This window comes from Geotrypetes seraphini, chromosome 1, assembly GCF_902459505.1.
Source record: "Geotrypetes seraphini chromosome 1, aGeoSer1.1, whole genome shotgun sequence".
NCBI classification, from domain to species: Eukaryota; Metazoa; Chordata; class Amphibia; order Gymnophiona; family Dermophiidae; genus Geotrypetes; species Geotrypetes seraphini.
Window position 1 is genome coordinate 449,474,638 of NC_047084.1, and position 27,345 is coordinate 449,501,982.

The window sequence follows — 27,345 nt, forward strand, 5'->3', positions numbered from 1 at the left end:
ATTAACAACTCAGTAGGTCTTTTGTATTGCTATTATTGACTCTGATGTAAGAAACACCATTGAAGTTGGACTTGTTATTGAGAATTAGAGGGTAAAGATAGGGAAGGGGGGAAAGGGGAGGGTTGATTTGAGAACAGGGGTTGTTTGAGTTATGATGATCAACAATATATAAATTTTCCTTCTCTGTAATGGAGGTTAGCTTGGCAATCTGTATGCTTTAATGTTGTTTCCAGCCATACTGATTAAATTTAATCAATATTAATTGCAAAAAAAAAAAAACCAACAAACAAAAACAAAACACCACAAAACCCAACCACCCAGATGTCTTGTAAAGTACATAATACCTTACGAGGCCTTACCCTGGAATATTTTAAATTTGTTAACTGTTCTTACTTTCAAAAAAGCAGTCTGTGGATGGAACCGCTATATACTTGAATTCCCACCACGCAGAGGAATTAGATCTAAGAGGGTCTTTCTTTGAATACCAGACAGGTTTCTTCAGATTTAGATTTCCATCATCTGCTTAAAACCCTTTTATTTTGCAAAATACTGTTCTAATGTTTACTTTTGTCTGTAGTATCCTTCTTAACATGCTAGTTTCCTATATGACCAAAAATGTGTTCAGTAGAACAAACTCTTTTTGCTCCACCTCCAGCTCTCATCCAAAACTTTTTATTTTATAAGATCCTCAGAAATACCACCTTAGACTCCATTAATTCATTGTCACAGGCTTTAAGTGTTGTTTCCTCACCGGATCCTATTTTTGTTGATAAAGTATCTTCTTTTTTAAAGGATTCCTCTCACTTGTTGCGGTTGTTATCAGATGATATCCAGTTTCAAGAGAACACCCGGTTTGTCACATTGGATATAGTGTCTCTCTACACCTGCATCCCCCAGAGAGGGGCTTTACACATAATTGAGGATACCTTGAGAGCTAGAGAGGGTGAGATAATTTCTACAGAATTCTTATTACAGTTGGCAGAACAGGTGATCACCCGGAATTATTTTGAATATGAAAGAGCTTTTTTCTAACAAATATAGGGAGTAGCTATGGGGGTTACTATGGCCAATTCAATGGCTACCCTATATGTAGGACAATTTGAGGAACAGGAGATCTTTCCGTCTGAGGAGTATAAGACCTATATACCTTTATGGAGACATTTCCTTGGCGACGTCTTCTTTTTATGGAATGGCACTAAACAGGAATTAGAAAGTTTCATCCAGTGGATCAACACTAGGAATCAAAATTTACAGTTTACAGCATCATACAGTACAAGTAGAATATAATTTTTGGACATTCTAATTGGTAAAGAAGGGAATACGATCACCACCACTTTATTTAGAAAAGCGGCATCTCGAAACACTTTTCTGCATTTCACTAGCTTCCATCCATACCGACTTAAATATAGCCTCCCAGTAAATCAATTTTTGAGGGCGAGGAGAGTTTGTTCCACGATTCAAGAATTCAAGAGAATAGCAAGTGAGCTACAAGATCATTTTCAAATGACAGGATAACCTGAGGAAGCTATCCGTAAGGCTTATTTAAGAGCACGTTATGCACAGCGGGAACTGTTGATTCAGGAACAACATTCTACAGAACACATACCAGTGGAAGCTGAAAGATTAATTTGTGTTTTACCTTATTCAGATGCCGCCACCAAGACAGTAGCCTTATTAAAGAACATTAGCCTATTTTACAAATCTTGAGAGGATTCAAAACTATACCCATGTTTGCTTTTAATAAAGGGAGAACGATCAGCCATGTTCTGAGTCAACAAAGTAAAAGGTCCACCACAGAAGGACATCCTCAGCAGCCATGTACTGAGGGTGGGTCTTTTAAAAGGGAGCACAAAGGCGCGGCAACCATGTTAATACATGCTGTGGTCGGATGGAGTAGCGCAAAGCTTTCTTAAGGTAAATAACATTGCATGCTGATAACGAGTGAAGTCTGTAACTTAGATTATCAGAGGTGGATTTTAGCGGGGTTAATATAAGACTATATGTAAATAATATTAATGTTTATTCTGTTTGTTGATAAGGATGAACGGCCTTGAAAAAACTTTCCAGTGAAACATGTTGGCAAAGTTATCTCTGAAAGCAAGAGCACATATAAGCTAAGTAACTTTAATAAGAATAAACGCCAAGTCACTTATTTATATATTTAAACATTTTTGAAAACAAAAATAGGATCTGGTGAGGAAACACTATTTAAAGCCGGTGACAAATTAATTAATGGAGTCTAAGGTGGTATTTCTGAGGATCATATAAAATAAAAAGTTTTGGATGACAACTGGAGGTGGAGCAAAAAGTTTGTTCTACTGAACGCATTTTTGGCTATACAATGTTCTCATTATAAGACAGAAATTTAGAAGTTGGTGCTAAAGTGCAGTTTCCTATATGAAACGTGAATCACTTCAAACTTATTTTTAAGGGAGGGTTAGTTTAATAAATGTATTGAAAAAACATTTTAGAAATAACCCAAGATTGCAGTAGTTTCATTAAGAAACCGCAGTTTAATTCTAAAGAATTTTCCAGTGGAACATTGGGCTTCTTTTACTAAGGTGCGCTAGGGCTTTAATGCGCGGAATAGAGCGAGTTACATTGCTGCGCGCGCTAGACCTTAATGACAGCATTGAGCTGGCATTAGTTCTAGAAGCGTAGTGCGCGGTGTAGCACGCAGTAATTTCCTGTGTGCGCTAAAAACGCTAGCGCACCTAAGTAAAAGGAGCCCTATGTTCCAAAACAGTGGACTAGTGCTACTAAATGCAGACCTGCAAGTGTAAACTAGCATGACAAATGTATGTAAAGGGATGGACAACAAAACTTGTAGTGAAGAACAGAGAACTCTTCTAGATATATATGGTGTTAACAAGTCAGTTCATACCACTACTACTTATTTCTATCGCACTGCTAGAGGTACGTAGCACTGTACATTAAAACAGTGGTTCCCAATCCTGTCCTGGAGAACCACTAGCCAGTTGGGTTTTTGGGATAGCCCTAATGAATATGAGAGAGCTTTGCATATAATGGAGGTGACAGGCATGCAAATCTGCTCTATGCATATTCATTAGGATTATCCTCAAAACTTGAATGGCTGGTAGTCCTCCAGGACAGGGTTGGGAAGCACTGCATTAAAACATTCAAGAGACAGTCCCTGCTCAGCCAATGGACAAACAGGACAAGTAGAGGGTTAGGAAGTTTCTCAGGCAGGTATAGGTGCTTTACAAGCAACCTCAAAGAAGTGGGTTTTTAGCCTGGATATGAATACTGCCAGGGACAGTTCAAATCCCCTTCACCTTTTTGTTCTTGTTTGTTAAGTTTGTATATAGTCTAGTTTATTTTAATGTTTACGTTTAAATAATGTATTACTTTTTAATATTGTAATTTTAATTGTTTTTTTATGTATGTTCATCGCTTTGAACTACGATTAAGCGATTAATCAAAAATTTTAATAAACTTGAAACTTGATGTAATGGCTCAGATTGTTCCGGATGTGTGGTAAAGCAAGAGAGAAGAAACAGTCTGGAGTTGGCAGTAGAGGAGAAGGGTAAAGATAAGAGAGGGCATGCCCGATGAACTGAGTTCACATGGAGGAGTATAGGTAGAGATAAGAAAGAAGAGATACTGTGAAAGGAGTGAATACACTTGTAAGTCAATGAGAGGAGTTTGAACTGTATGCAAAAATGGACAGAGAGCCAATGAAGTGACTTGAGGAGAGGGGTGATGTGAGTTTAACAACTCTGATGGAATATAAGTTGTGCAGCAAAATTTTGAACGGATTGTAGGAGAGAGAGATGGTTAAGTGGGAGACTGGCGAGAAGCAAGTTGCAATAGTCTAGGTGAGAGGTGATAATGGTGTGGACCCATTTGATTGGCATATTGTAATAAGATTTAGAGTTGAACTGGCCATTGATTTGATAAAAATCAGCAAAGAGATCTCTGTGATCCTTGCTTCTATCAAAATCCTTGCTGTCATATTCTGGAACTGAAGTAGCTTGATTTTGCTTTTTGGTAACCGCTTATAAAGCTACAATAACCTATTCTAACAGTAATAAGGTCACAGATGTTAGGGCTGTCCTAGATAATACAAATGTATTTCTGGTCCCAGGTTTTCAAGAAGAGCAGTCTGACCTGTGTCATTTTGTGTGTATTACCCTACCCCACTTAGAACTGCAGGGTAATAAATATTTGAAATAAATAATACCAGGTGACTTGCTCAGTATGTTGTCATCTTACTTCCTGAGGGTTCACATCACACTGTACTTGCGGAGCAGGACTAGGCACCACGTCACGTTTTCTCTTCATCCTCATGTCACTCTCACCCGTCTTTAGTCCCAAGAGAACTTTGATAGATGGCTGCTGCACCACGTTCAGGTTGTCGCCATTCACAGTGATGGTGCGACCACCCCTGTCAGACATATACAACAGAGAAATAGCATAGCTGGGGGGGCTTCACATAGCATCAACAGTTTTCATCCAGTCCGGTACCCTCCCTTAAGATGCCCTTTGTTCACAGGCACATATGCATCACTAAAGCAAACATATATGCTCACCCATAGAAACTGGTTGTGGGTTGGGCGGAAACAATGTTGGGGTTGTCCACATACTGATACTGAATCCCTTCTAGAACCTTCTTCGTCTGACCATACAAGATGCTCACAGAAAGCTGGTTCATGTCATTACTTGGGCTAGTCGAACACACAATTTGGTCATCCTGGACCTTGCGTACTCTGCAAAAGATGCCCCCCACCCCAAGAAAAACACACCCAAACAAAAAAAATATATCAATTGACAGTTATCTCTACAACGTTTTCAAGTGAACAATCTGGAGATTTTACACCAAAATCAGCTCTACAGATTTTTCTGGTCAGTGCCATGTCACCCCCAACCACCCATTCCTACCTCTACCTACCATTTTTCCCCTTTTCATCATGGCCTCTGTCACTCCACCACCAACTCACTATCTATTATGAACTATCAAGACCTAGCCACAGTCTGCCACAGTCTAATAACTGCATCACAGTTTTGAATATCTACACAGTTCTACCTCTGAGGACTGCCTCTTCCCTAAAAATTGAATTCCATCTTAGGGCTGTCTTCACAAAATAAAAACTTACAAAATACAAGGTAGCTCCCCTACAAATGCTGTGATGTCACTTCCTGTTAGCAGCTTGGTACCAGAAATTGTGAGGTAGGTGCCTCCAGCCATGGGGCCATGCAGGGGAAATACACCATTCAATACAGGATTCTGAGAGAAGGAAAACAAACATTTAGTATTTTTAAAAGAGAGGTTATAATAGTTGCGCTCTTCTAAATTTTTGCTAATTTGAATTGTCCAATTTCTATAGTTTTTGAACATTTTTTAGAGTGTATGTGTCTAGTTGATACACTAAGTACTGTGATCTTTTTTTACTAATATTTAACTGTGCAGGTATATTGCTTTTCTGCAGTTTCAATAAAGTATCTTGTTAAAATGGGGGGGGGAAGAGGCTCAACTACCATAAGAACCTCAAGTGAGAAAATCAAAGTGGCATGAAAAATTGCTTTATTCTAATTAAGAGTAGGAAATTCACTTCAGAAGGATACACATAAACCTAAAATTGAATTCAATAAATGTGGGGAGTATTTAATAGCAAAAAAAGACAGAGTTAAATCCCCCACAATGTAAGCAGATACACAAGTGGAGCGGGAATGACAAAATGCTTTCACTTGGGATTTGAAAAGATGTAAACATTTATTATTCAATCTCAATCAATCTCATACAAGTCCACTGAACACTGTCTCATACAAGTCCATATGACTAAACAGCCAGTGTTCCAACACCATATGCATGTCTTCATTAGGAGTCTAAGTAAATACACATGTAAAAACAAGAATAAGCACTACAAATTGAATAAAACAAAATATGCAAAAATAGTTCTCTGCTCCTCCTGTGACAGCGTTTCTTTAATCTAACCAAGGAAAAATATAGGGCCGAACGGAACTTGTCCGAGGACCCAGGATAGTTATAAAGCCTGCAAACAAAGACAATGAATATTATATCCCTTTGGATGAAGATCCTACCACCAAGCTACAAGAAGAGATATTTATTTATTTAGTCATTTATTTAGCCCTTCCTCCCAAAGGAGCCCAGAATGGATTACAAGAGTACATTCACAGAATGGGTAGGACAAACTTTAGTGAGAAGAGATACTTGTATAATGAACAATAGCTTCACATAGTACACCTTGGTCTCTTTTTTTAAATTTTTATAAATCAGGGCACACTACGTTTTGGAGGATGTTTAAGAACCATTCTTCCCCCCCCCACCCCCACCCCCAATTTTGATTTGCATGCCTGTGTTTTTTCAATTTGTATGCCATTATTATTCTTCTTCATTTAATTTGCACGCCTGTGCTTTATTACCTTCCTTTTGGTCAGTACACTAACAATATGTACACCCTTAGAGTTCCTTCATTTTTACTTCTTTTAATAGCTTTCAGTAACATTTTGACATGCGCAGTGCTCATTTGGTAGTGGACATGCGCGTAGCTCTTTTTATTTGGCTTGAGCTATTATGCTGCCTTTTTCCTCCTCAAAAGAAAGATTAGATTCTTAACTTGGTAATCTTCTTTCTTGTAGATGTGTCTAGTGGTCCTTAATGCTGGGGGTCTTGTATCTGAACTAGCAAGTTGCTTGCAGAAAACTGTCAATCATGTTTTCAACTCCACCTCCTTTCCAGGGAGATGCTCCTGCTCCTTCAGTTTGTACAAAAGCAGTCAAGTAGCACTATAATGAGAGCTATAACTGGAAAGAGGGAAACAGGGAGAAACCCTCAACAGTACAATTCTGTTTCTGCTCTGTAACAAACATAGTAAATAACATAGCACGCAAACTTGTGCAGCCAGCACAAATTATGTATAGCTCATAGTTACTCGCATGACCTGCTATCAAGCAGAGACTCGAGGCAGACTGTATGGTCATGAGGATTTTCCTATGCCTCCTGGGGTTTTTTTTTATTTTTTTTTTCATTCTCCAGCATCTCTGAGTCATAGAAAATTATTCAAATCCAGACTGATCCTAAAACAGAAGGCAGGCAAACCCATACACAGGGCAGGACCACTAGACATCTATAAGAAAGAAGATTAATAATAACAACTTTATTTTTCTATACCGCCACAATCTTGTGACTTCTAGGCGGTTCACAAAGAAGAAGAGCTGTACAATCAGCGAATTACAGTAGATGAATACAAGGTGGTTGAAAGGAAAATTATACATAAGTTGAATTATAAGAAATTAACTATTTTACATCTTACAATTGAAAAATAGTCGGACACCAGCGAATATCAGGATACAATTATGAAGAGGGAATTTTAGCAGACAGGGAATGTGGATACCTAGTGTGGGGAAGAAATTCAGGATAAGGTGTGGAAGTTATTACTGAGGTAAGAACCTAATCTTTCTTTCTAGTGCAATGTGTCTAATGGTACTAACACTAGGAATAAACCAAAGCAGTCCCCAGAGTCTAGGGCGGGACCACTGAGCCTGCCTTCAGAACAGAGGACTGCCACTATCAATGGCTTCTTAGTACTGAGCAATGTGATAATGACCATGTCCAAATAAACTTTGCTCGTCAGAGCCATGCTGTAAGCCCAAAGTGTTCCAGATTCTCGATAGGAACCAGTTCCTGAATGAGAGGATCCACTTGGACTGGCAGTCTGAGGACTTTGTCCCTCTGGAGATGGACTAAGTCCACAAACCAAGGTTTGTGAGACCAATTAGGCACTACCAGGATCATAATCCTAGAAATGACTCAACCAAGCTAGGGCCATGGGAAAAACACATACAGGACCACGGTTGGACTAACAGGTTCAACCCCTTGCTTCCGAGCTCAAATCTTTAGCTGTAAAAATGAGGCATCTTGATGATCCCCACGATTTTACTGCTGGGTAGTAGTAGGTTCTAAATAAAGTGTCCCGAAATGATGAACCATTCAACAAAACAAACACAGGGGGCACTTGTAATCATAAATATGCTTTATAAGTTTACAAGAGGAGCTCAGAACCATTAGTTGGTGTAGAAATCACAATCAGGGAAAAACCCTAAAGTGTGTTTCAATATGTCTATCATTGTTCCATCTCAAGTTTATATAAAGTTATTTCAGATGATTTTAGCACTGGTTTCTAAATGTAACTGTTTCTGAATTAATAATAACTATTCTTAGAAAAAATATTTTTCATAAATTCTTAGGATATGAACTGAATCAAAACGGTAGCAGAAGTTGTCTCACTGTGGCGGGGGTCTTATGCATTTCGCCAGACTGCAGCTGGGAGTTGCATCACTTGAAACCGGAAATTGGAGGAGTCAGGAGAGTAATGGAAGAAATCCACCAGCAGCGCTGTAAGCTTGTTTGAAATTTTGCATTGTTTGACATAGTAAAATGGTTTTGTTTCACCTTTTCTGTTTAGAGTGAAGCTCTCCTTCTGAATGTTTATCATCAAAAGCGGGTTCTCTGAAGAAGCCGTCTTGGTGAAACGTGTAAGGTTTCCAAAGGTTAGATATTTGTGGTTCCATTGTGAGAGTGTCGTCTAAGATGCAGCCTAGTACCTTGGTGGATTTTTCCATTATGAGAGTAATGCCTGATGGAAGAGTGAGGTGAGGTATGACAATCTGTTATGTGGTGTGGAAACCAATGGCTTTGGTCGTAGTGGCGTTCAGTTTCAGCTTGTTGTTCGTTGCCCAGGTTTGAATTTTATCTATATTGTTTGAGATTTTTTTTTGCAATATTAGGATGGTTATTGGTTATGGGAATGAGAAGGAGGATGTCGTTGGCATACGATAGTACTGTTTCATCTTCCATTTTGATGTGACCCAGCGAGCTCATAAATAAATTGAATAGGATTGGGGATGATGGGGAGCCTTGTGGGATGCCACAGAACGCCTTCCAAGGGTTGGAGTATGATTTTTGCCTTTTGACTACGTATTCACGATTCTGTAGGAAGTCAGCGAACCAATTCAGTACGGTTCCTGTAATACCGATTTCCAAGAGTTTGGTTAGGAGTAATTGGTGGTCCACTGAGTCGAAGGCTGGGGAGATATCAAATTGGAGTAATATTTCCTGATGACCCAAACTTAGCAACTGTTTGATTTTAGTGATTAGGGTGATGATGAGGAGCTCCGTGCTGTGCTTTTTCCGGAAGCCGCATTGGGATATATGAAGGCAGGAGTGTTGCTCTATGTAAGAGGTTAGCTGCTTGCTGACATGGGACTCGAGGATTTTAGTGAGGATCAGAATGCCAGCAATCGGTCTGTAGTTAGATGCTATGGAGAGGTCTGCTTGGGCTATTTTCAGTATAGGGATTAAGGCTATTTTTCCCATTTCTTTGGGTAGGTGCCCTTGGTTCAAGGAACTATTTAACAGGTTGGTGAGCCAGTTGATATGATGTGGAGCTGCTGAAAGAAGGTATGGAGAACAGTTGTCCAGGGGGCTGCTTCGTAAGACTAGCTTTGATATTAGCTTATTGGTATCGGGGATGGATAAGTGAGTGAATGAGGACCAGATCTAATCTGCTTTTATGGGTTCAGTGTATTCTGTATAGTTGTGTTGGGAAGGCTGTCCTAGCAACTTCCGAATGGACCAGCTTGACTTTGTTGAGGAAGAAATCTGCAAGTTTTTGGGCTGAGATTTTATTAGAGAATGTTGCAGATTCTTGGTTTGGGGGGATGTCAATTGTACTAGACGGAACAGTTTTTTGCTGTCGGCCTATACTTTGTTTCGGATATATTGTCCTTATATTTACTTATGGCTGCTCTCCATTGTGTTCTGGTGTCTTGATTTAACTCCATTTCCTCTCTAGACGTCTGCATAGTTGTTTGTCTAGTCTTAAGGACTCCATAAACTAGGGTGACGTTCGATTTGATTTTACTATGCGTGGGTGGAAAAAAGATACAGTATCTAGAGTTTTGGATATGATTTTGTTCAGTTGAGTATCACTGAGGTGGTGTTATTTGAGGAGGAGGAGAATGATTTTGACACTATGTTCCAGAAGAAATCAGGTCTTGTTTTCCTGTGGACTAGTCTTGTGTCTTTGGAGTTCTGGTCTAGGTCGGTTAAATTTAGGCAGAATTCTAGGAGAAATTAATCTGGGGAGGCACAAAATTCCCCCAAAACCACTGCCGCTATGACTGACTGAACAGTCTCCATGCAGAAGTACAGTACCTTCGTTGCATTGACCGACTTGAGGTCTAGAATCGGTCTTCAGTCATCTGAGCCTTTCTTTTGCACAATGAAGTATATGGAGTATCTGTCCAAGCCTAAGTCTGCGTTCAGGACCAGCTCTATGGCCTGAAGAGACAGTAGCCATTTTATTGTAGCCTGAACTTTGAGGGCTCTCTCCAGCCAGCTAGAGAAGTTATAAAGTGGTCTGGCAGGGGAGGGGGAACACAGAACTTGATTTTGTATCCTTCCTAGATTGTTTAGAATCCACAGGTCTGCACCAATCTAAGACCAGACTAACTAAAAGGCTGACAGTCTGCCCCCTATCTGGGGAAGCTTGGCCCCTGGCCTGGTGCCATTGTGCTTTCTTAGTGGCTGGTGAAGACCGAGAGCCCAAGACTTGCTGTCTGCTGCCCCCCCCCCTGAATCTCTGACACAATCCCTGAAAGGGTCTTTGTGTCGTTTAGCCTATTGAATATGTACAAAATTTTCAGAAGCCTCAAAAATGACCCCATCCTGATCTCTGCTTTGTACGGGACCTGCTGTCCGGTAAAGATTTGGAATGACAGTCCATCACATTAGCCATTAGGTCATCTAGGCCCTTACCAAATAGCATCTGCCCCTGAAAGGGAAGCCTGCTTAGCGTAGCTTTAGAGGTAGCATATCCTGCCCACTGTCTGATTCAGAGCATCCGTCGGGCGGAGATAGCACAGGCTGAGATCTTGCTTATAACTCTGATAAGGTCATACAGAGCATCCACAATATAGTTCACCCTGTCTATTAGGTCTGCATATGAATATTTTGGTTATCCAAATAAGCTCTCCACATCAAATTAACAAATTTGTCAGAAAAGGCATTACCAGACAGCAGCGAGTCCCCTCTAAGTAACTCTGCCTTGTCTCTTGGGCTCCACAGCTTCCACGCTCTTGCGCTTAGGTACACCACATTTCTGGGGTTCTGGAAGGGATTTTCTCCCAGCAGACAGCTCTCCCCCCCCCCACAACAATGGCTCCTCAACCCTAGAGACTAAAGGGGATGCCAAGCTGGATGCTCCCGCCTCTCCTTCACATGCTGCGTGGCCCAAGGGCGTTCTTCAAGCGACCATCCAGCACAACTCTGGCATGAAATAGGGGCAAGAGAGTCTGAGGACTCCATCCTTGCTAGTTATGAGGCAAAACAAAGCGATTTTGAAGGTTCTGGAGAACTTTGGAGAAAAGAAATTGGGAAATCCAAGATGACTACTGTGGCAGCATTTTATCCAAGTTAGTTAAAAACCCAGAAAACATTATTTTAGAGGTGAGGGACACTTTAGGACGTGGCGGAAACCTAAAAATCAGGATTTTCAGACTCCCGATTTTGCCCATCAGTTGTAATTGTCTTACTCACTGTGACTGTGCTCTGAAAGTGCTGCAACCTGCATCAGCTCCAAGTAGCTGTTGGATATGGAAAAAGAAACTAGCTCAATCAGCCACTCCTCCAATGCTGAAAACTTCGGGGCTGCCAGTTGGATTAAGGTTGGACTGATTCTCAAGCCCCAAGGAACCACGCATGCGAAGGGGGAGGAGGCAAAATCGCAGCTGGCACCCTGAAGAGCCCCACTGAGGCCCCTGCGGATGCCTAATAGCCTGCACTCAAGCCCCTGCAATTCAGGTCTAGGACAATTCAATGTGGCCGTTTAAGAGCCACTGCTTCATCGTGGCCCTTCACAGAATATCAAAATTTTATTTCAACTTATTTCTCTATGATCAGGTCTTCCGGGCTCCGAAACCCCAGCAGCAGTTCGCTGAAGGAAGCCATTCAGGGAGTGGCATGGGGGGGCCAGGCAGGAGTGCGAAAAGCTCACGCCTATCTTGTGCGCCGCTCTGCCACAAGAGATGAGGACAGGAGGCAGCCATCCAGCGAGGGAGGGGCAGGAGCGCGGAAAGCTCTTGCCGATACAGCGCTGGGCCACCGGAATTAAAAAAAGGTACCTTGGGGTGGGGCGGATATTTGCTCCATAAGACACACCTACATTTCCACCCACTTTTGGAGGGGAAAAAAGTGCATCTTATGTTGCAAAAAAATACGGTATGTCATATGCTTATACTGCCCTCAAATGGTAAAAGGAAGCAAGTGGCAAAACTCATAAGAGAAAACCAGGAAAAAAAAAAAATCAAAAAACATATTTTGAACTACATTAGTTAGTTTATGCTGCCAGGTAAACTTTCATAAAAGCATTTAGTTCAACCAGGATTACACATACATATAGCCCTGATTACCTCAAAGTCCAAAAAGCCATTAACTCCATTGCAATAAAAATGTCACTTGCTTCCTTTTGCCATTAGAAGGCAGTATAGCTCTCAGAAAGTGTTTTCAGAATACTAAATTAAATTACAAGGTTTAGTTCTAGAGCCCTTCAGCTGTCTGAATTAAGATTAACTAAATGACACTGACCTGGTAGGTAAAATGCTCACTGGAAATTCCTGGGGGTCGCTCTCCAACTGAAACTTCAACAGCTCCAGATTTTTCCTGCTCACTGGCTGCGATCTCACAGACAACCCTATTGACAAAATAAGGGAAATGGAGGATGTGGTCAAGATGACTAATAAAAGTGGATTTCAAGAAGAGGTTTGGTCAAAGTCAGACTTCATATTGGATTGTTTTTGTTAAGGGGGGTGGGTTTAAGAGGGGTTGACTATTAATGGAGGAAGGCAACAAAACAAAAATTAATTAGAGAATCTAAATTGTTTAATTTTGCTGACAAATATTTGGCAATCAGTATATTATTGTTATTGACTCGTTATAAGAATTACTTCTAACAGAAGAGGTTTGGTCAATTTCTATAAAAAATATTAGACAATTACATTTAGGAAAGCCATCATCTAACCCTGGAAAAGAGCTATAAGAAATTCATCTACTTTTCTGGGACCCACTAGACATCAGTGACCTGGACTGGTCACCATTGGAGATCAGATACTGGACTAGCATGATGATGGACTAGCATCTTAACTCCGACGGTGACAAGTCCAGGTCTCTGCACGGCTTGTCCCATGTTATGTTTTAAAGCACACCAGCACAGAAGCTTCTTATAACCAGAAATAAGGGAAATGGACTGGGATTTGATGCACTGCCTTACTGTGGTTACAATCAAAGGGGTTTACATATTATATACCGATACTTATTTTGTACCTAAGGCAACGAAGGGTTAAGCAAGCACCGATGTGAAGGAACTGGCTCTGCTGGCTTATTCCCACACATTTGCTCTGATAAATAGAACTTGAAAGGCAGAGCAGCAGTATCACCATAGTACCAGCAGAGAGCAAACTCTGTAAGATAACAGGTAGGCTAACTTCCACTAGGGTGATTCATAGTAGTTGGATGTAAACAGATTTTACCATCCTGTCGGCAACTTCACTAGGCTCAGCGAAAATCTAGCTAAGGTTCTTCAGCCATGCATAACACAAAAACCACAAGTGGCAGATAGCCATCAGTACAGGCACAGACAAATCATGCAGTGACCAACCGTCCAGAGGGGCAAATAAGCATAGTTGGAAACTTTCAAAAACAACTTTTTTTTAAATGTACTGCATTTCCTCTAGCATCTGTCTCAAAATACTTAGCAGAAAGAGGATCAGAGTTGGGTAGGAAGGGAAGAAGGACAGAGGCTTAAAAAATAATAAGGAGTAGATATCAACCAGAGAGGGAAGGAAGGGGGATTGAGGGAGAGAGAGAGAGAGAGAAAGAGGGGGGAGGGAGCTATTGATGGTTTCCCAATCGTGCAGAGTTTTCTTCTTGGACCAGTCTATTCCCATATTTGACCATCTTAGGTTTTAGGATTTGATCCACGTTTTTGCATTAAGACTTTCAGGGGCCCCTGAGGAAGACAGGGTTGTTGAAACACAGACCTCGTTGGGTCCTTAGTCCCCATTTTTTGGGTCCTAGACATCTTGTCATGTGGATTAATTGACTGCATTTTCAATAAAGACCTGCATCTTGGACATCGTCATCTCCACAGTGTTTTTGTTCCTGTCTTGGTTGACCTTCGGGTCTGTGGAGGATTAAGGGTCAATTTTTGTTTGTGGTTTGTAATTTTGATGTTCTTAATTTATAAATTAACCAAACTGCTGAATTCTGTACTGACTGCAGTCTTCTGAACAAATTTTCAGAAATTCCCAAATAAACAATGCTACAGGATGTGGTAAGGTTTTTGAGGGGCCCCAAGCTGTTAAGGCCTCCTAGGCCGTAGTATCTCCTGTTATTTGAATCTGGTGCTGTCTGCTCTGTTGCAGGTACTTTTTGAGCCCTGGAAGAAAGCATTGTTGAAGATGATTTTTATGGTAGCTTGGCTAGGAGAATTTCAGATACAGGGAACACTTTCTGTCAGTCACTTTTTAAGAATAAGTGGTATTTCAGCCCATTCCCTCCTTTCTTCTGAAAGTAGTGTCTCCTCTTCATGCAAATCAGAGTATTTCACTTCCGGAATGGGAACATATGGAGATGATAGAGAGAAAAAGTAATTACATTGTTTTGACATCAGAAGTGTCTGTGTAGATCTCTCAAAAGAACAGAGGAGTTCCTGTACTCAAAAAGTTTATTATGAAATTGTAATGCATATAGTTACAGGGCAAACTGGATGGACCGTTCAGGTCTTTATGTGCCGTCATTTATTATATTACTATAACTTAATCTACTTAAGTCTGAATATATGTAAGCAAGACAAGTGGTGGTGTTTCAGTACTAGAAACTTTAAAAAAATCTAGATTGATTTGGATGTAAAATATTTGCTATGTCTAGGAATCCATTTAATTGATTCCCAACCAAATGTTCCATCAATTTGGATATTAATGGAAGATTCACTACTCAGTGCAGAGAACAGACTTACCCATCTTTATCAAAACACAAACTAGAATGTACTGTATAATCTAAAAAATGAATGGAAGAAGAATAAACATGTTAAGGAATCTTGAGGGCAGTAGATTGCGAGATGCTATCATAAATTGAATAGTTTGTTAAGAGTCTTGAATAGAATTAGTGGTTGGCAATATAAAGGTAAAGACGACACCAATTGATAATGTTCTATCCTCACGGTTCACCTGAACTAATCCAGCTGGGTTCAAATAATCCTGAAGAACAGATTGTAAAGTGAGAATCTTGGTGGAAAAATATTGGACCAAAGCATTAGCTGTGATATTAACATCATTATTTACTGACAACAATGGCTTTGTAAGAGATTTTAGATTATATACTTTTCTTGAATGTGGGGCCTGCATAATTTGTGAGGAATAATTATTTGTGCACAATACCAAAGTACCTTCTAATGTAACCAAGAATGAGTTTGAAATAAATCCAGATGCCTATGGTTGTGTTTTTTTTCCATTTATGCTCCCAAAGGCGAAGTTGTCATTTTAGTAGTACTAAAATATTATTCTACCAAAGCTTCCTTCCTTCTTTGTCATACTACGATATAAGTTTTCTTAGGTTGATTTTTTTTAAAGGCACTCATTTTTGAAGCAAATGAATGTGTTAAAATGGTAAAAAAAATGTCCGTCAAAAATGTCCAAATTTTGTTTTTTGAAAGGTAGAATCTGGACATTTTATACTGCAGTTCATCTATATGGAAAGGGGGGCCTGTTGAAGGCATGTTTTCAGCAGAACTAGAGAAGGCCCAAAATTAGAACATCTTTCAGCAATAATGGAATGGGCAGAAATGTCCCAAGGCAAAAAGAAGACATTTTTATCTAGACGTGTTCCAATCACACGCAGGGTACAGAAAGGTGCCTCGATTGAGTGGCTGACCACTGGAGGGATGAAGTCATGGCCCCTTCTTAATTCCCATCCCCATAAAAAGTGACAGTAGATACCAGACTTTATAACAGATTCAGGTATTATGGCCATTCATAACACAGCAGCAAGCAAGTGTAAGGAGTAGCTCTAGTGGTCAGTGCAGTGGACTCGGCCCCATATTTAACTCTGACTTTAATTTCTGTACAAATATGCGAGACCTACTTGATTTATTGAGCTAGAGCACTTTTCACTGAGCACCTTCACAGATATATTTTTTGTTACTGTTTCAGTGAAGACAGTTTATTATTATTTTCCCTCCCTTTTTTTTTTTTTTTTTTTTTTAGTTTGGATGGGTTCAGACCCATATGGTCATTCTAAACTCAATTACTAATAAATTCTACAAGGCAGTAGAGTAAAGGCAATGCCTTTAAACCATTTAAGAGAGTTTTAAAAAGAAATGAAGAGTACAACAGTTTGTGACTCAGATAATGGGCTGAGAAAGATATGTTGTGTAAGAGAACAATCTGGAATAAAATTAGCAGATTCTGTCATTATTGTTATAGTGTTGTACATATGAATAGTTAGATCACCTAGGATAATTAGATTGTATAATGTTATATCTCCTCATGCTACACAGAGTCTCTACAGAATTAGAAATAACCGGAGGCAGTTAATAGAGTAGCAAACAAAATCTACATGTTGTGAAAAATTCAGAGGAAAAGGCCTTCCAGGATTGAATGAGATAGCACTTCCTAGTATCTTACTGCTAGAGTGTTTTTATATATAAACAAATTAAGCTATTTCCTCTTTTCCCTGTAGGATTACCATAAAAATGCCTAACTCCAAAGGGTTTGGCACGGATCAGGTAGGGGATGTTGATTTCTGTAAACAAAGTCTCAGTTAAGCAGAGAATGTCTAATTTGCAATCAATTAGCAAATCCTTAGGCAGGTAATGTTTAGTACACAAAGAGATGTTCAATAATCCTCCTAGAAGCCCATAAGAGGTGTGCAAAAGTTCCTCCATTGTAGCCTAGTTAATAATATTTCTTATCCGAGGTCGAATCTTATCCTACAGGGGATGAGGCCTATTTCCCCATATAACCTGAATAGGCTGCAAAGATGCCATAGGTGAGACAGACCGAAGGTCCGATACCAAGCATATTGTCATTAACTATATGATAGAACTCAAAGCGCATTTTGAGTGCACATGAAGGAATACACCGGAGGTGCACATTCTGCTTCTTTGGCACGTAACATGCACTGCTAGGGTAAAGTGAATTTAAAAATCAATTTCAGTAATATCATCTCCAGTGGGTCGAGTTACACAATACCACATTTGTGGTACTGACAGAATGGCAGGCAAATTAGGAAGAAGTTCTATGTGGGGGTCATTTTCTAGTTTGGATTAAGATTTTGTTTCGGTTGCCTGTTGCCTTTTGTTCCCTGATTTGAAGATTCATGTTGCCTTGTTCCTGTTTCTGTTTTTGTTTTTTTTTTGGAGGGGGGCATTTTCATCTGCTTTGGTGTGAAAATATGGCTGTTATAGGCTGCACTAGATGCTTATAGGGTTAATTTCAAGTCAGTACTTTTCTGTCTCCATTTGCTGGTAGGAGTGCCTAAATTCATTAATATGCACTGGTCTGGAAAGACTAAAGGAAAAAAAATTAGCAGGTAAGATCTAATTTCTTGAATGTCTATCAGCAATAAAACGATTTGCATATCAAATTAAATGATATTGTCTGGATACCTGGTGGGCATTGCCCATTTCTCTGATGGGGTGCATTTGCTTGGTTAAGATGTTTATCTTCCCCCAAATGGCTTTATGTCTTTCAGACTCTACCGTTGTGTTTGACAAAGAAAGACTTGCGCATTTTTTATAAAGGGGTTACTCATTTTTGTTGGGCAGCCAGGAAACCAAAATTGAAGTTGTCTCAGTTGTTGGGGAATTGGCATGGGGGGGGTAGGATTACCGGATGTTCAGATTTATAATTTTGCGTGTTTGCTTCGCCATTTGGGGGATTGGGTGAATTTGTCTAGCAGCTACACTCCCCTTCAGATGGAACGTAAGTTTTTTGCTCCCTTTAATGTGTTAGCGTTATTTCTTAGTCCCCGGAGGGCATTGCCCTCCTCTATCTGCCCAAGTGTATTATTTAGCACCTTGCAAGTGGCCTGGCGTTGGCTTGTGCAGGCCCTGGGAGGGGATCCGACGGTCACTGATCTCTTGTCATTGCAGAGTAATCCGTCATTTCTTCCGAGTAGGGACTCCAGGGAGTACTTGTCTTGGGGAGAGAGAGGAGTTCACGCTTAGAACATCTCTTGGGAGCTGATGGAGAGCTGTTGACCCGTGCATATTTGCTGGCTAACGTGGGGGGAGACCTGGGGAGCGCAGTTCACGTGTCATCAAGTGGAGCATTATGTGGAATCCCTCGACAGAGCACAATTGCGCAAGCATTTGGGGGCCAAGCTGTGGGAGTTGTTTGCCCAGGAGGAGGGGGTATCCCTCTCGGTGTCTAGCATTCGTGCCAGTTTGCAAGATTTACAACCAGCCTAGGACTATCAAATCATCCGGGGTAAATGGGAGGGGGAATTACAGATTAATTTGGGACACTGAGATGTAGCACGTACCTTGTGGGCGACACCTGGGGTGACCCCGTGTGCTTGGTTGTGAGAAACGTATTATAGGGTGACCTTACACGCCTATTACACTCATACACAGTTGTATTACAGTGGAGATCTCCCTACTCCACTGTGTCATAAATGTGGGACAGGGGGGGACACACTTTGGGACATGCCTTTTGGTCCTGCCCCATTATCCAGCGCTTCTGGAGGCGTATAATCTCTTACATGTCAGGGTTAATTGGGAGAGCCTTGCGCAGTACTCCAGCCCACTTTGTCTTGGATTTGCCAGAGGGTTTTGGCCATTTGCCTAGGGAACATCGGGCTCTGTGTAGGAAGTTGAGTTTACTGGCCAGGAAATGTATTCTTCAGTGCTGGACGGTCCCTGACCCTCCGGCGTTTTGGCATTGGCGGAACCAGTTGCATAAGTTGGTCACCTAGGAGGTGCGAGATGCCAGAGGGGCTAAGAAGCGAAAGATGCTGTTCTTGAATATCTGGGAGCCATATTTGCAGTCCTTGCATCCAAAGGGACGCAGTGAGGTTTTAAGATGGGTGTCCTAATCTGGGCGCTCAGTTTGTAGGGCTGAGAGAGCATTGGTGAGTAAACAAAGTCTGGTGGGGGCGGGTGGAGAGTACCACTGGGGAGGGGAGGGTGGGGGGGGGTATTGCAAGGTTCTGGCACTTCATCACGGGTATGATCTGTGGGGTTAGGTGGGGGGCAGTGTGGCTTCTTCGGGGCTCAGAGTCCAGGGTCTCAGAGTGCCTTTCCGCCCCCTCAGGTTTTGCTTGCCCAGTGTAGATTAGAAAAAGGGGGGGGAAGTTTTGTTGCTGTTACTCTTCTTCTGTACCTGGCTTGTTATATTATTGTATATGATGCATCATTGTCTGTGCTGTGCACCCTTGGGATGCCCTAGTATTGTATTTGCTGTTGTTTGCATCAATAAAAATTGTTTGAACCTAAACGACATTGCCTACTTTCTGGAAATTTGCCCCCCTTCCTGTATTGCGACCAGTTGATTCTTCTTGTCTCCATGTAGCTTTCACAATACCAACCAATGGCGTAGTAAGGGAGGTGGGGCAATCTGCCCAGAGAGCCATCTCAGTGAGGGCGCCAGCACCCCTCCTCTTCTCTGTCCCTTCCCTGCCCCCATCCCCTCCTCGCCGCATGCACCCTTTCCCTACCCCATACTTCTTTTACCTTCCCTGGCCGAATCACCAACTTGCTGCCCACATCGGCTCTCCCTCTGATGTCACTTCCATGTCCTGCGCACCTAGGAAGTAACGTTAGAGGGAGAGCCGACGCGGGCAGCGAGTTGGTGATGCTGCTTGTGCCAGGGAAGTTAAAAGAGGTACAGGGTAGGGAAAGAGTGCACGTGACAGAGAGGGGCAGGGAAGGGGCAGGAGGCACCACCACCCTGGGCATCTCTCACCCTTGCTACGCTGTAGCGTTTAAACTGATAGAAATTTGGAATAGACTTCCTGACTCTGTCAGATTGATAGGTCAGCTACAACAATTCTGGAAAGATTTAAAAACTTGGCTGGTCACACAATATCTTAAAGGCTTATCTACTGAAGTTTCACAGTAATGGTTTATTTCATTCTTTCTGTTCTTATTCAATTTTAGATCTTAATCTTAACTGTTAGAGTTTTTCTGGAAATGATGCATTAATAGCATTTTCTTTCTTAGGCCTACATTTTATGTTCACTCTGATCTTAATCATTTGTGAACCGAGTCAAGCTCCTTCGGGAGATGACCCGTTATATAAACTGAAGATTAGATTAGATTTATTTCCCATGATTAAAAGACTACAAATAGATGTGTGTTATCTATTATTGTTTTATCTTTCCTTTACTGACAAACTGCCATAAGAGACTGTGTACCTCTATAAGACAAGTTTACATTATGTTGAAATTGGTACTTTTATTATACTGTAAAATTTCCCAATTAGAATACTGTGCGCAGAAAGCACAGTTACTTACCGTAACAGGTGTTATCCAGGGACAGCAGGCAGATATTCTTTACGCATGGGTGACGTCACCGACGGAGCCCTCGGTACGGACCTTTTTAACTAGAAAGTTCTAGTTGGCCGCACCGCGCGTGCGCGAGTGCCTTCCCGCCCGACGGAGGAGTGCGTGGTCCCCAGTTAGGATAAGCCAGCTAAGAAGCCAACCCGGGGAGGTGGGTGGGACGTAAGAATATCTGCCTGCTGTCCCTGGATAACACCTGTTACGGTAAGTAACTGTGCTTTATCCCAGGACAAGCAGGCAGCATATTCTTTACGCATGGGTGACCTCCAAGCTAACAAAGAGGGAGGAGGGATGGTTGGCCATTAGGAAAATAAATTTTGTAACACAGATTGGCCGAAGTGTCCATCCCGTCTGGAGAAGGCATCCAGACAGTAGTGAGTAGTGAACGTGTGAACTGAGGACCAAGTGGCCGCCTTGCAGATTTCCTCGATGGGCGTGGAACGGAGGAAAGCCACAGAAGCAGCCATAGCTCGGACTCTGTGGGCCGTGACAGCACCTTCCAGTGAGAGACCGGCCCGAGCATAACAGAACGCAATACAGGCAGCAAGCCAATTGGAAAGCGTCCGTTTGGAGACAGGACGACCTAGACGGTTAGGGTCGAATGACAAAAAGAGCTGAGGAGATGAGCGGTGAGCCCTGGTACGGTCAAGGTAGTAGGCAAGGGCACGCTTACAATCCAGCGTGTGCAGCGCCTGTTCCCCAGGATGAGAATGGGGTTTAGGGAAAAAGACGGGCAACACAATGGACTGGTTGAGGTGAAAAGCTGAGACCACCTTTGGAAGGAATTTAGGATGGATACGCAGGACCACCTTGTCATGGTGAAAAACAGTGAATGGTGGATCGGCGACCAGTGCATGCAGTTCACTAACCCTCCTGGCAGAGGTGATGGCAATTAGGAAAAGCACCTTCCAGGTAAGGAATTTGAGCGAAGTTGTGGCAAGAGGCTCAAACGGAGGTTTCATGAGTGCTGATAAAACCACATTCAGGTCCCAGACGACAGGAGGAGGCTTCAGAGGTGGGTTGACATTGAAGAGACCTCTCATGAACCGGGAAACCAGAGGATGAGCCGTGAGAGGTTTTCCGAGGATAGGCTCGTGAAACGCAGTGATGGCACTGAGGTGGACTCTGATGGAGGTAGATTTGAGGCCAGCATTGGACAGCGAGAGCAAATATTCCAGTACAGTTTCCACCGCTAAAGAGGTGGGATCGTGATGATGCCGTAGACACCACGAGGAGAACCTGGTCCACTTCTGATGGTAACATTGGAGGGTGGCCGGTTTCCTGGAGGCGTCCAAAATGAGACGGACAGGCTGAGATAGATTCTCAGGAGAGGTCAGCCCGAGAGAAACCAAGCTGTCAGGTGGAGCGAAGACAGATTGGGATGTAGTAGAGATTGATGCTGCTGTGTAAGTAGAGTAGGAAACACAGGAAGAGGAATGGGCTCCCTGGAGCTGAGTTGGAGCAGGAGAGAGAACCAGTGTTGTCGAGGCCACCGAGGAGCGATGAGAATCATGGTGGCCCTGTCCTTGCGGAGTTTGGACAAGGTCCGCAACATCAGAGGAAGTGGAGGGAAGGCATACAGGAACCGATCTCTCCAATCGAGCAGGAATGCATCTGGGGCCAGACGATGAGGAGAGAAGAGTCTGGAACAGAATTGGGGCAGCTGATGATTGTGAGGCGCTGCAAAGAGGTCCACCTGCGGAGTGCCCCAGCGAGCAAAGATGGAGTGGAGTGTTGGAGGGTCCAGGGTCCACTCGTGAGGTTGAAGGATGCGGCTGAGATTGTCGGCCAGGGAGTTCTGTTCGCCCTGGATATAGACAGCCTTGAGGAAGAGATTGCGGGCCATGGCCCAGGTCCAGATGCGTAGAGCCTCCAAACAAAGGAGGCGAGATCCGGTGCCACCTTGCTTGTTTATGTAGTACATGGCGACTTGATTGTCTGTGCACAGGAGAAGAACCTGAGGACAGAGAAGATGCTGGAAAGCCTTGAGGGCGTAGAACATGGCTCTGAGTTCCAGGAAATTGATGTGAAGTTGACGCTCCTGTGGGGTCCAAAGTCCCTGGGTGCGTAGATCTCCTAGGTGGGCTCCCCACGCATAGGGGGAGGCATCTGTGGTGATGATCATGGAGTGAGGGGGCAGATGAAAGAGCAGACCCCTGGAAAGATTTGAGGAGTTCAACCACCATTGGAGAGATTGCTGAAGAGATAATGTCACAGAGATGGGATGAGAAAGAAGATCCGTAGTCTGTGACCATTGGTTGGCGAGAGTCCATTGAGGTGTTCGGAGGTGGAGACGTGCCAGAGGAAGGACATGTACTGTCGATGCCATGTGGCCCAGGAGGACCATCATCTGTCGGGCAGGAATGGAGGGATGCAGGAGGACCTGACGACAGAGATGGAGCAGGGTCCGCTGACGATCGGAGGGAAGAAAAGCCCTCATTAGTGTGGTAGCCATGCCATGTGGTAGCAGTAGTCCAGAACTGCTCCGATGAATTGAAGTCGCTGGGTGGGAAGCAGATGCGACTTGGGGTAGTTGATCTCAAACCCCAGGAGGTGGAGGAGAGAGATGGTGTGATGAGTAGCCTGTAGCACAAGTTGAGACGTAGGTGCTTTCACCAACCAATCGTCCAAGTAGGGGAACACCTGGAGGTTGTGAGACCTGAGGAAGGCCGCTACTACTATAAGGCACTTGGTGAATACCCTGGGTGATGAAGCGAGGCCAAAGGGTAACACCTTGTACTGATAGTGACGGTGTTGCACCTGGAAACGCAGGTAGCGGCGAGAATTCGGATTGATTGAGATGTGAGTGTAGGCCTCCTTGAGGTCCAGGGAACATAGCCAGTCGTGTTGAGAAAGAAGAGGATAGAGTGTGGCAAGGGAGAGCATCCTGAACTTCTCCTTGACGAGATACTTGTTGAGGTCCCTGAGATCGAGAATGGGACGGAGGTCTCCCGTCTTTTTGGGTACCAGGAAGTAGCGGAAGTAGAATCCCTGACCCCTTTGTTCTGGAGGTACCTCTTCGATGGCATTGAGAAGAAGGAGGGATTGAACCTCCCTCAGGAGGAGGGGGGTTTGAGATGAGTGAGAAGCAGACTCTACGGGAGGGTTGTCTGGTGGAAGAGTCTGGAAGTTGAGAGAGTAGCCGTGGTGGATGATGTTGAGGACCCACTGGTCCGATGTGATGACCTCCCAACGGCTGAAGAATATGAGGAGACGACCTCCGATTGGTTGTGGAAGAGGTAGCGAAGGTGGAAGACTGGCTATGCCCTTGAGAGAAGAGTCAAAAGGGCTGAGACGGCTTAGCAGGAGGAAGAGGCTTGTTGGGTTGATTGGACTGAGAACGAGCCTGTGCCTGGTGATGTTGCTGCCGTGGCCGCCGAGGATGTTGGGAAGGCGGATTGAGTGGCCTGGCTGAGAACCTGCGCTGATATGAGGATTGAGGCCTGTAAGGTCGTGCAGGCGGAGCCTTCTTTTTTGGTTTAATCAGGGTGTCCCACCTGGTTTCATGCGCAGAGAGTTTCTGGGTGGTGGAATCCAGGGACTCTCCAAACAGTTCATCCCCAAGACAGGGGGCGTTGGCCAGACGATCCTGGTGGTTAATGTCCAAGTCTGAGACTCTCAGCCAGGCCAGGCGGCGCATGGCTACAGCCATGGCAGAGGCACAGGAGGTGAGCTCGAAGGAATCATATATCGAGCGGACCATAAACTTTCTCAATTGAAGGAGACCAGAGATCTGTTGTTGAAAGAGTGGAACCTTTCTCTCTGGAAGATACTTTTGGAGGGCGGACAGCTGTTGAACCAAGTGTTTCATGTAAAATGAAAAATGGAAGGAATAGTTGTTCGCCCTGTTGGCCAGCATGGCATTCTGATAGAGCCTCTTGCCAAACTTGTCCATGGTTTTACCCTCTCTGCCAGGAGGGGTGGAGGCATAGACACTGGAGCCCCGAGTCTTCTTTAAGGTGGATTCAACCAGGAGAGACTCATGGGGAAGTTGTGACTTATCGAACTCTGGAATTGGGATAACTCTATAGAGGTTATCTAACTAGCGGGGGGCCCCAGGCACTGTAAGGGGGTTCTCCCAATTTTTATAGAAGGTTTCCCGTAGGATGTCGTGCACGGGTAGTTTAAGAAACTCCTTGGGAGGTTGCTCAAAATCCAGAGCCTCCAGAAAGGCTTGGGATTTCTTGGAGTCTGACTCCAGAGGGAGAGATAGGGCTGCTGACATCTCCCTGAGAAACTTTGAGAAGGAGGATTGCTCGGGTTTGGAGGTGGTGTCAGGAGCTGAGGGATCCTCATCGGAGGAGGAGAGATCCTCCTCGGTACCGGGAGGGGACTCTTCCCACAAGTCTGGGTCCCGGACCTCTGGGTGCGCATGCCGCGACACCGGGGTGGAAGGTTCGGTATGGTGAGTCTTGGACAAAGATTTTCCAGAGCGCACCGAAACGGTACCGGGAGAAGAGGACCGGCGTCGGTCCCGGGAAGAATGGTGCCCCGCCCGGTCCCGAGGAGGATCCGCAGTGGTATGGGAGTGAACCACAGGATGGGCATGAAGTTGCTGGGCCGAAAGAATCGGCATGGAGGTATTAATAGGTACCGATGGGGTGGATACCGGTGGCTCGGTACGGGGCTCGGGCCGGTCTGGTACCGAAAGGAGCGGTGCCAGGATAGTAGGCAACAGGTGCTCGAGCTGATGTTGCAGCTGTTCCTGTAGTTGAACCTGGAGGATGGCCGCAATTCGGTCATCCAGGGGAGGCACCGGAACCGCTTTCTTTTGCTTCGGTTCCTTAGGTGCCGCTCCACGCCCCAGCGATGAGGAGGCCGATGAAGAGGCACTCACCGAAATCGGGGCGGAGCGCTTTCGGGGTCGGCGCGAGGCCGGCAGGGTCGGTGTCGCCACTGTGGCTGGTGGGCGCTCGAGGGAAGGGGGAGGCTTCTTAGCCGGCTTACCTTGCGCCAGCGGCGCCGATGCGGGGTCGGGCGTCGTCGAAGTAGACGGTGCCGATTTTGATGGTACCGCTGTCGATGCCGAGGAGTCCATCGTCGACCCGGTGCCGAATAAAAGATTTTGTTGGATTTGCCGGTTTTTAAGCGTCCGCTTTTTAAGAGTAGCACAGCGGGTGCAGGAGTCCGCCCGATGCTCCGGACCCAAACACTGCAAACACCAATTGTGTGGGTCAGTGAGGGAGATCGGGCGGGCACACCGCTGGCACTTCTTAAAACCGGCTTGCGGGGGCATGAAGGGGAAAACAGCCTCCGCAAAATCGAACCCTGAGGCCTGTATAATGGCAATTCAAAGAGAAAAGAAACCCGAAGGTAAAAATAAAGAAAAATAGAAAAAATTCGCAAGCGGGGAGGCAAAAAGTGAGTTCAACGGCCGTTGAAAAAACACACGCGTCTTCTTCGCTCCGCGGAAACGAAGAAACTGGGGACCACGCACTCCTCCGTCGGGCGGGAAGGCACGCGCGGTGCGGCCAACTAGAACTTTCTAGTTAAAAAGGTCCGTACCGAGGGCTCCGTCGGTGACGTCACCCATGCGTAAAGAATATGCTGCCTGCTTGTCCTGGGATAAACATTGTCCCATGCTGATGGAATGTTGCTTACTTAATGCCCCGGTGCCCGGATATGTTCTCCAGGAAAATAGACTAGCTATCTTTATTTTTAAAGTGGCACGAGTGGCGCTGGCACATTATTGGCGCTCGGCGCAGATGCCGGACCGTCAATATCTACTTGGGCGGTTAGACTATGTACATTTGATTTGCAAGTTGACAGCGATTCGTCGTCAAGTGCTCATACCTTATCATAAAATATGGGACAGTTTTCTAGCTTGGAAGGATATGATTAAGGGTTAATGCCTTTCCGAGTGCCTTTGTGTTAAAATATGGTATTGGAAAGGGTGGAGTGGTGACTGGTTGGGGGGGAGATATTGGGGACAGGGGGTGGAAGGAGTACTGTAGTGTTTATATTGTACTTTTGATGGTTATGAAAGCTGATTTGTATGTGAATTTGTTGAAAAATTTAATATACATATATTAAAAAAAGAATACTGTAAAAGTAAATTAAACATGCAAGGGAGTGTTTTGCCTTGCTGTCAGACACTAGTGTTTCCTCAGTTCCTAGCCAGCTGTGACTTTCTTTTCTAATTTGGCTTTTTCCTTTCTATTCCTTTTAGGATTAGCAGCATAGAGCCGATGTTCTAGCCAAGAAGTGGAGACCTGAATTCCAGCCCTCCCTCAGTTAAGCATAACCCTTTTATCAGTCATTTCCCTCAACTTCCTTAAGGTTATGAAATTCTTTAGGGATAGAAGTGTAGCGAGGACATGGGCTTCCCCCATAAGGAGAAGAGAGTAAAAACTGCTTTCCCATCTTCAATGCTTAGGATATAGTACAGGGATATTGCAGCTCCCAGTCCAGTTCCCAACCATCCCCTCCCCTCTCTAGCACACACACACTCACACACACTTAACCTGGTGGAGATAATGTACAGGTCTGGAACTAGGAAACAGGGAAGTCCTGCTACAGTCACCATCAAATCTTCTGCCTTTACCCCCAGGTTTGACCCACTGATGGTCACGGAGATTCTTCCTTCTAGTGGACCTGTGAGAGGAACAATCTGTCAGAAAGAAAAGGGATAAGTCAGAATGAGGAGTACCATCTGTTACACATAAAATGCAGACTACCACAAACTGTGCACAGCTAACTCTAAGACAAAATACCTCTCTTTATTATACTTAATATATTGGAAA

At 43.8% G+C, this 27,345-nt stretch overlaps 1 protein-coding gene across 8 annotated transcripts in view; it reads right to left on the reverse strand.

Moving 5' to 3' along the window:
- Positions 1-27,345, reverse strand: part of PLXNB3 (plexin B3) — a 119,605-nt gene that overhangs the window by 37,380 nt on the left and 54,880 nt on the right. For all 8 annotated transcript variants that reach the window (XM_033920935.1, XM_033920911.1, XM_033920902.1 and 5 more), the window contains 5 exons: positions 27,067-27,212; positions 12,629-12,734; positions 5,118-5,248; positions 4,554-4,730; positions 4,237-4,408 (listed from right to left, as the gene is read on the reverse strand). In XM_033920935.1, coding sequence (XP_033776826.1) covers positions 4,237-4,408; positions 4,554-4,730; positions 5,118-5,248; positions 12,629-12,734; positions 27,067-27,212 — 732 coding nt within the window. The remainder of the gene's footprint in view (positions 1-4,236; positions 4,409-4,553; positions 4,731-5,117; positions 5,249-12,628; positions 12,735-27,066; positions 27,213-27,345) is intronic.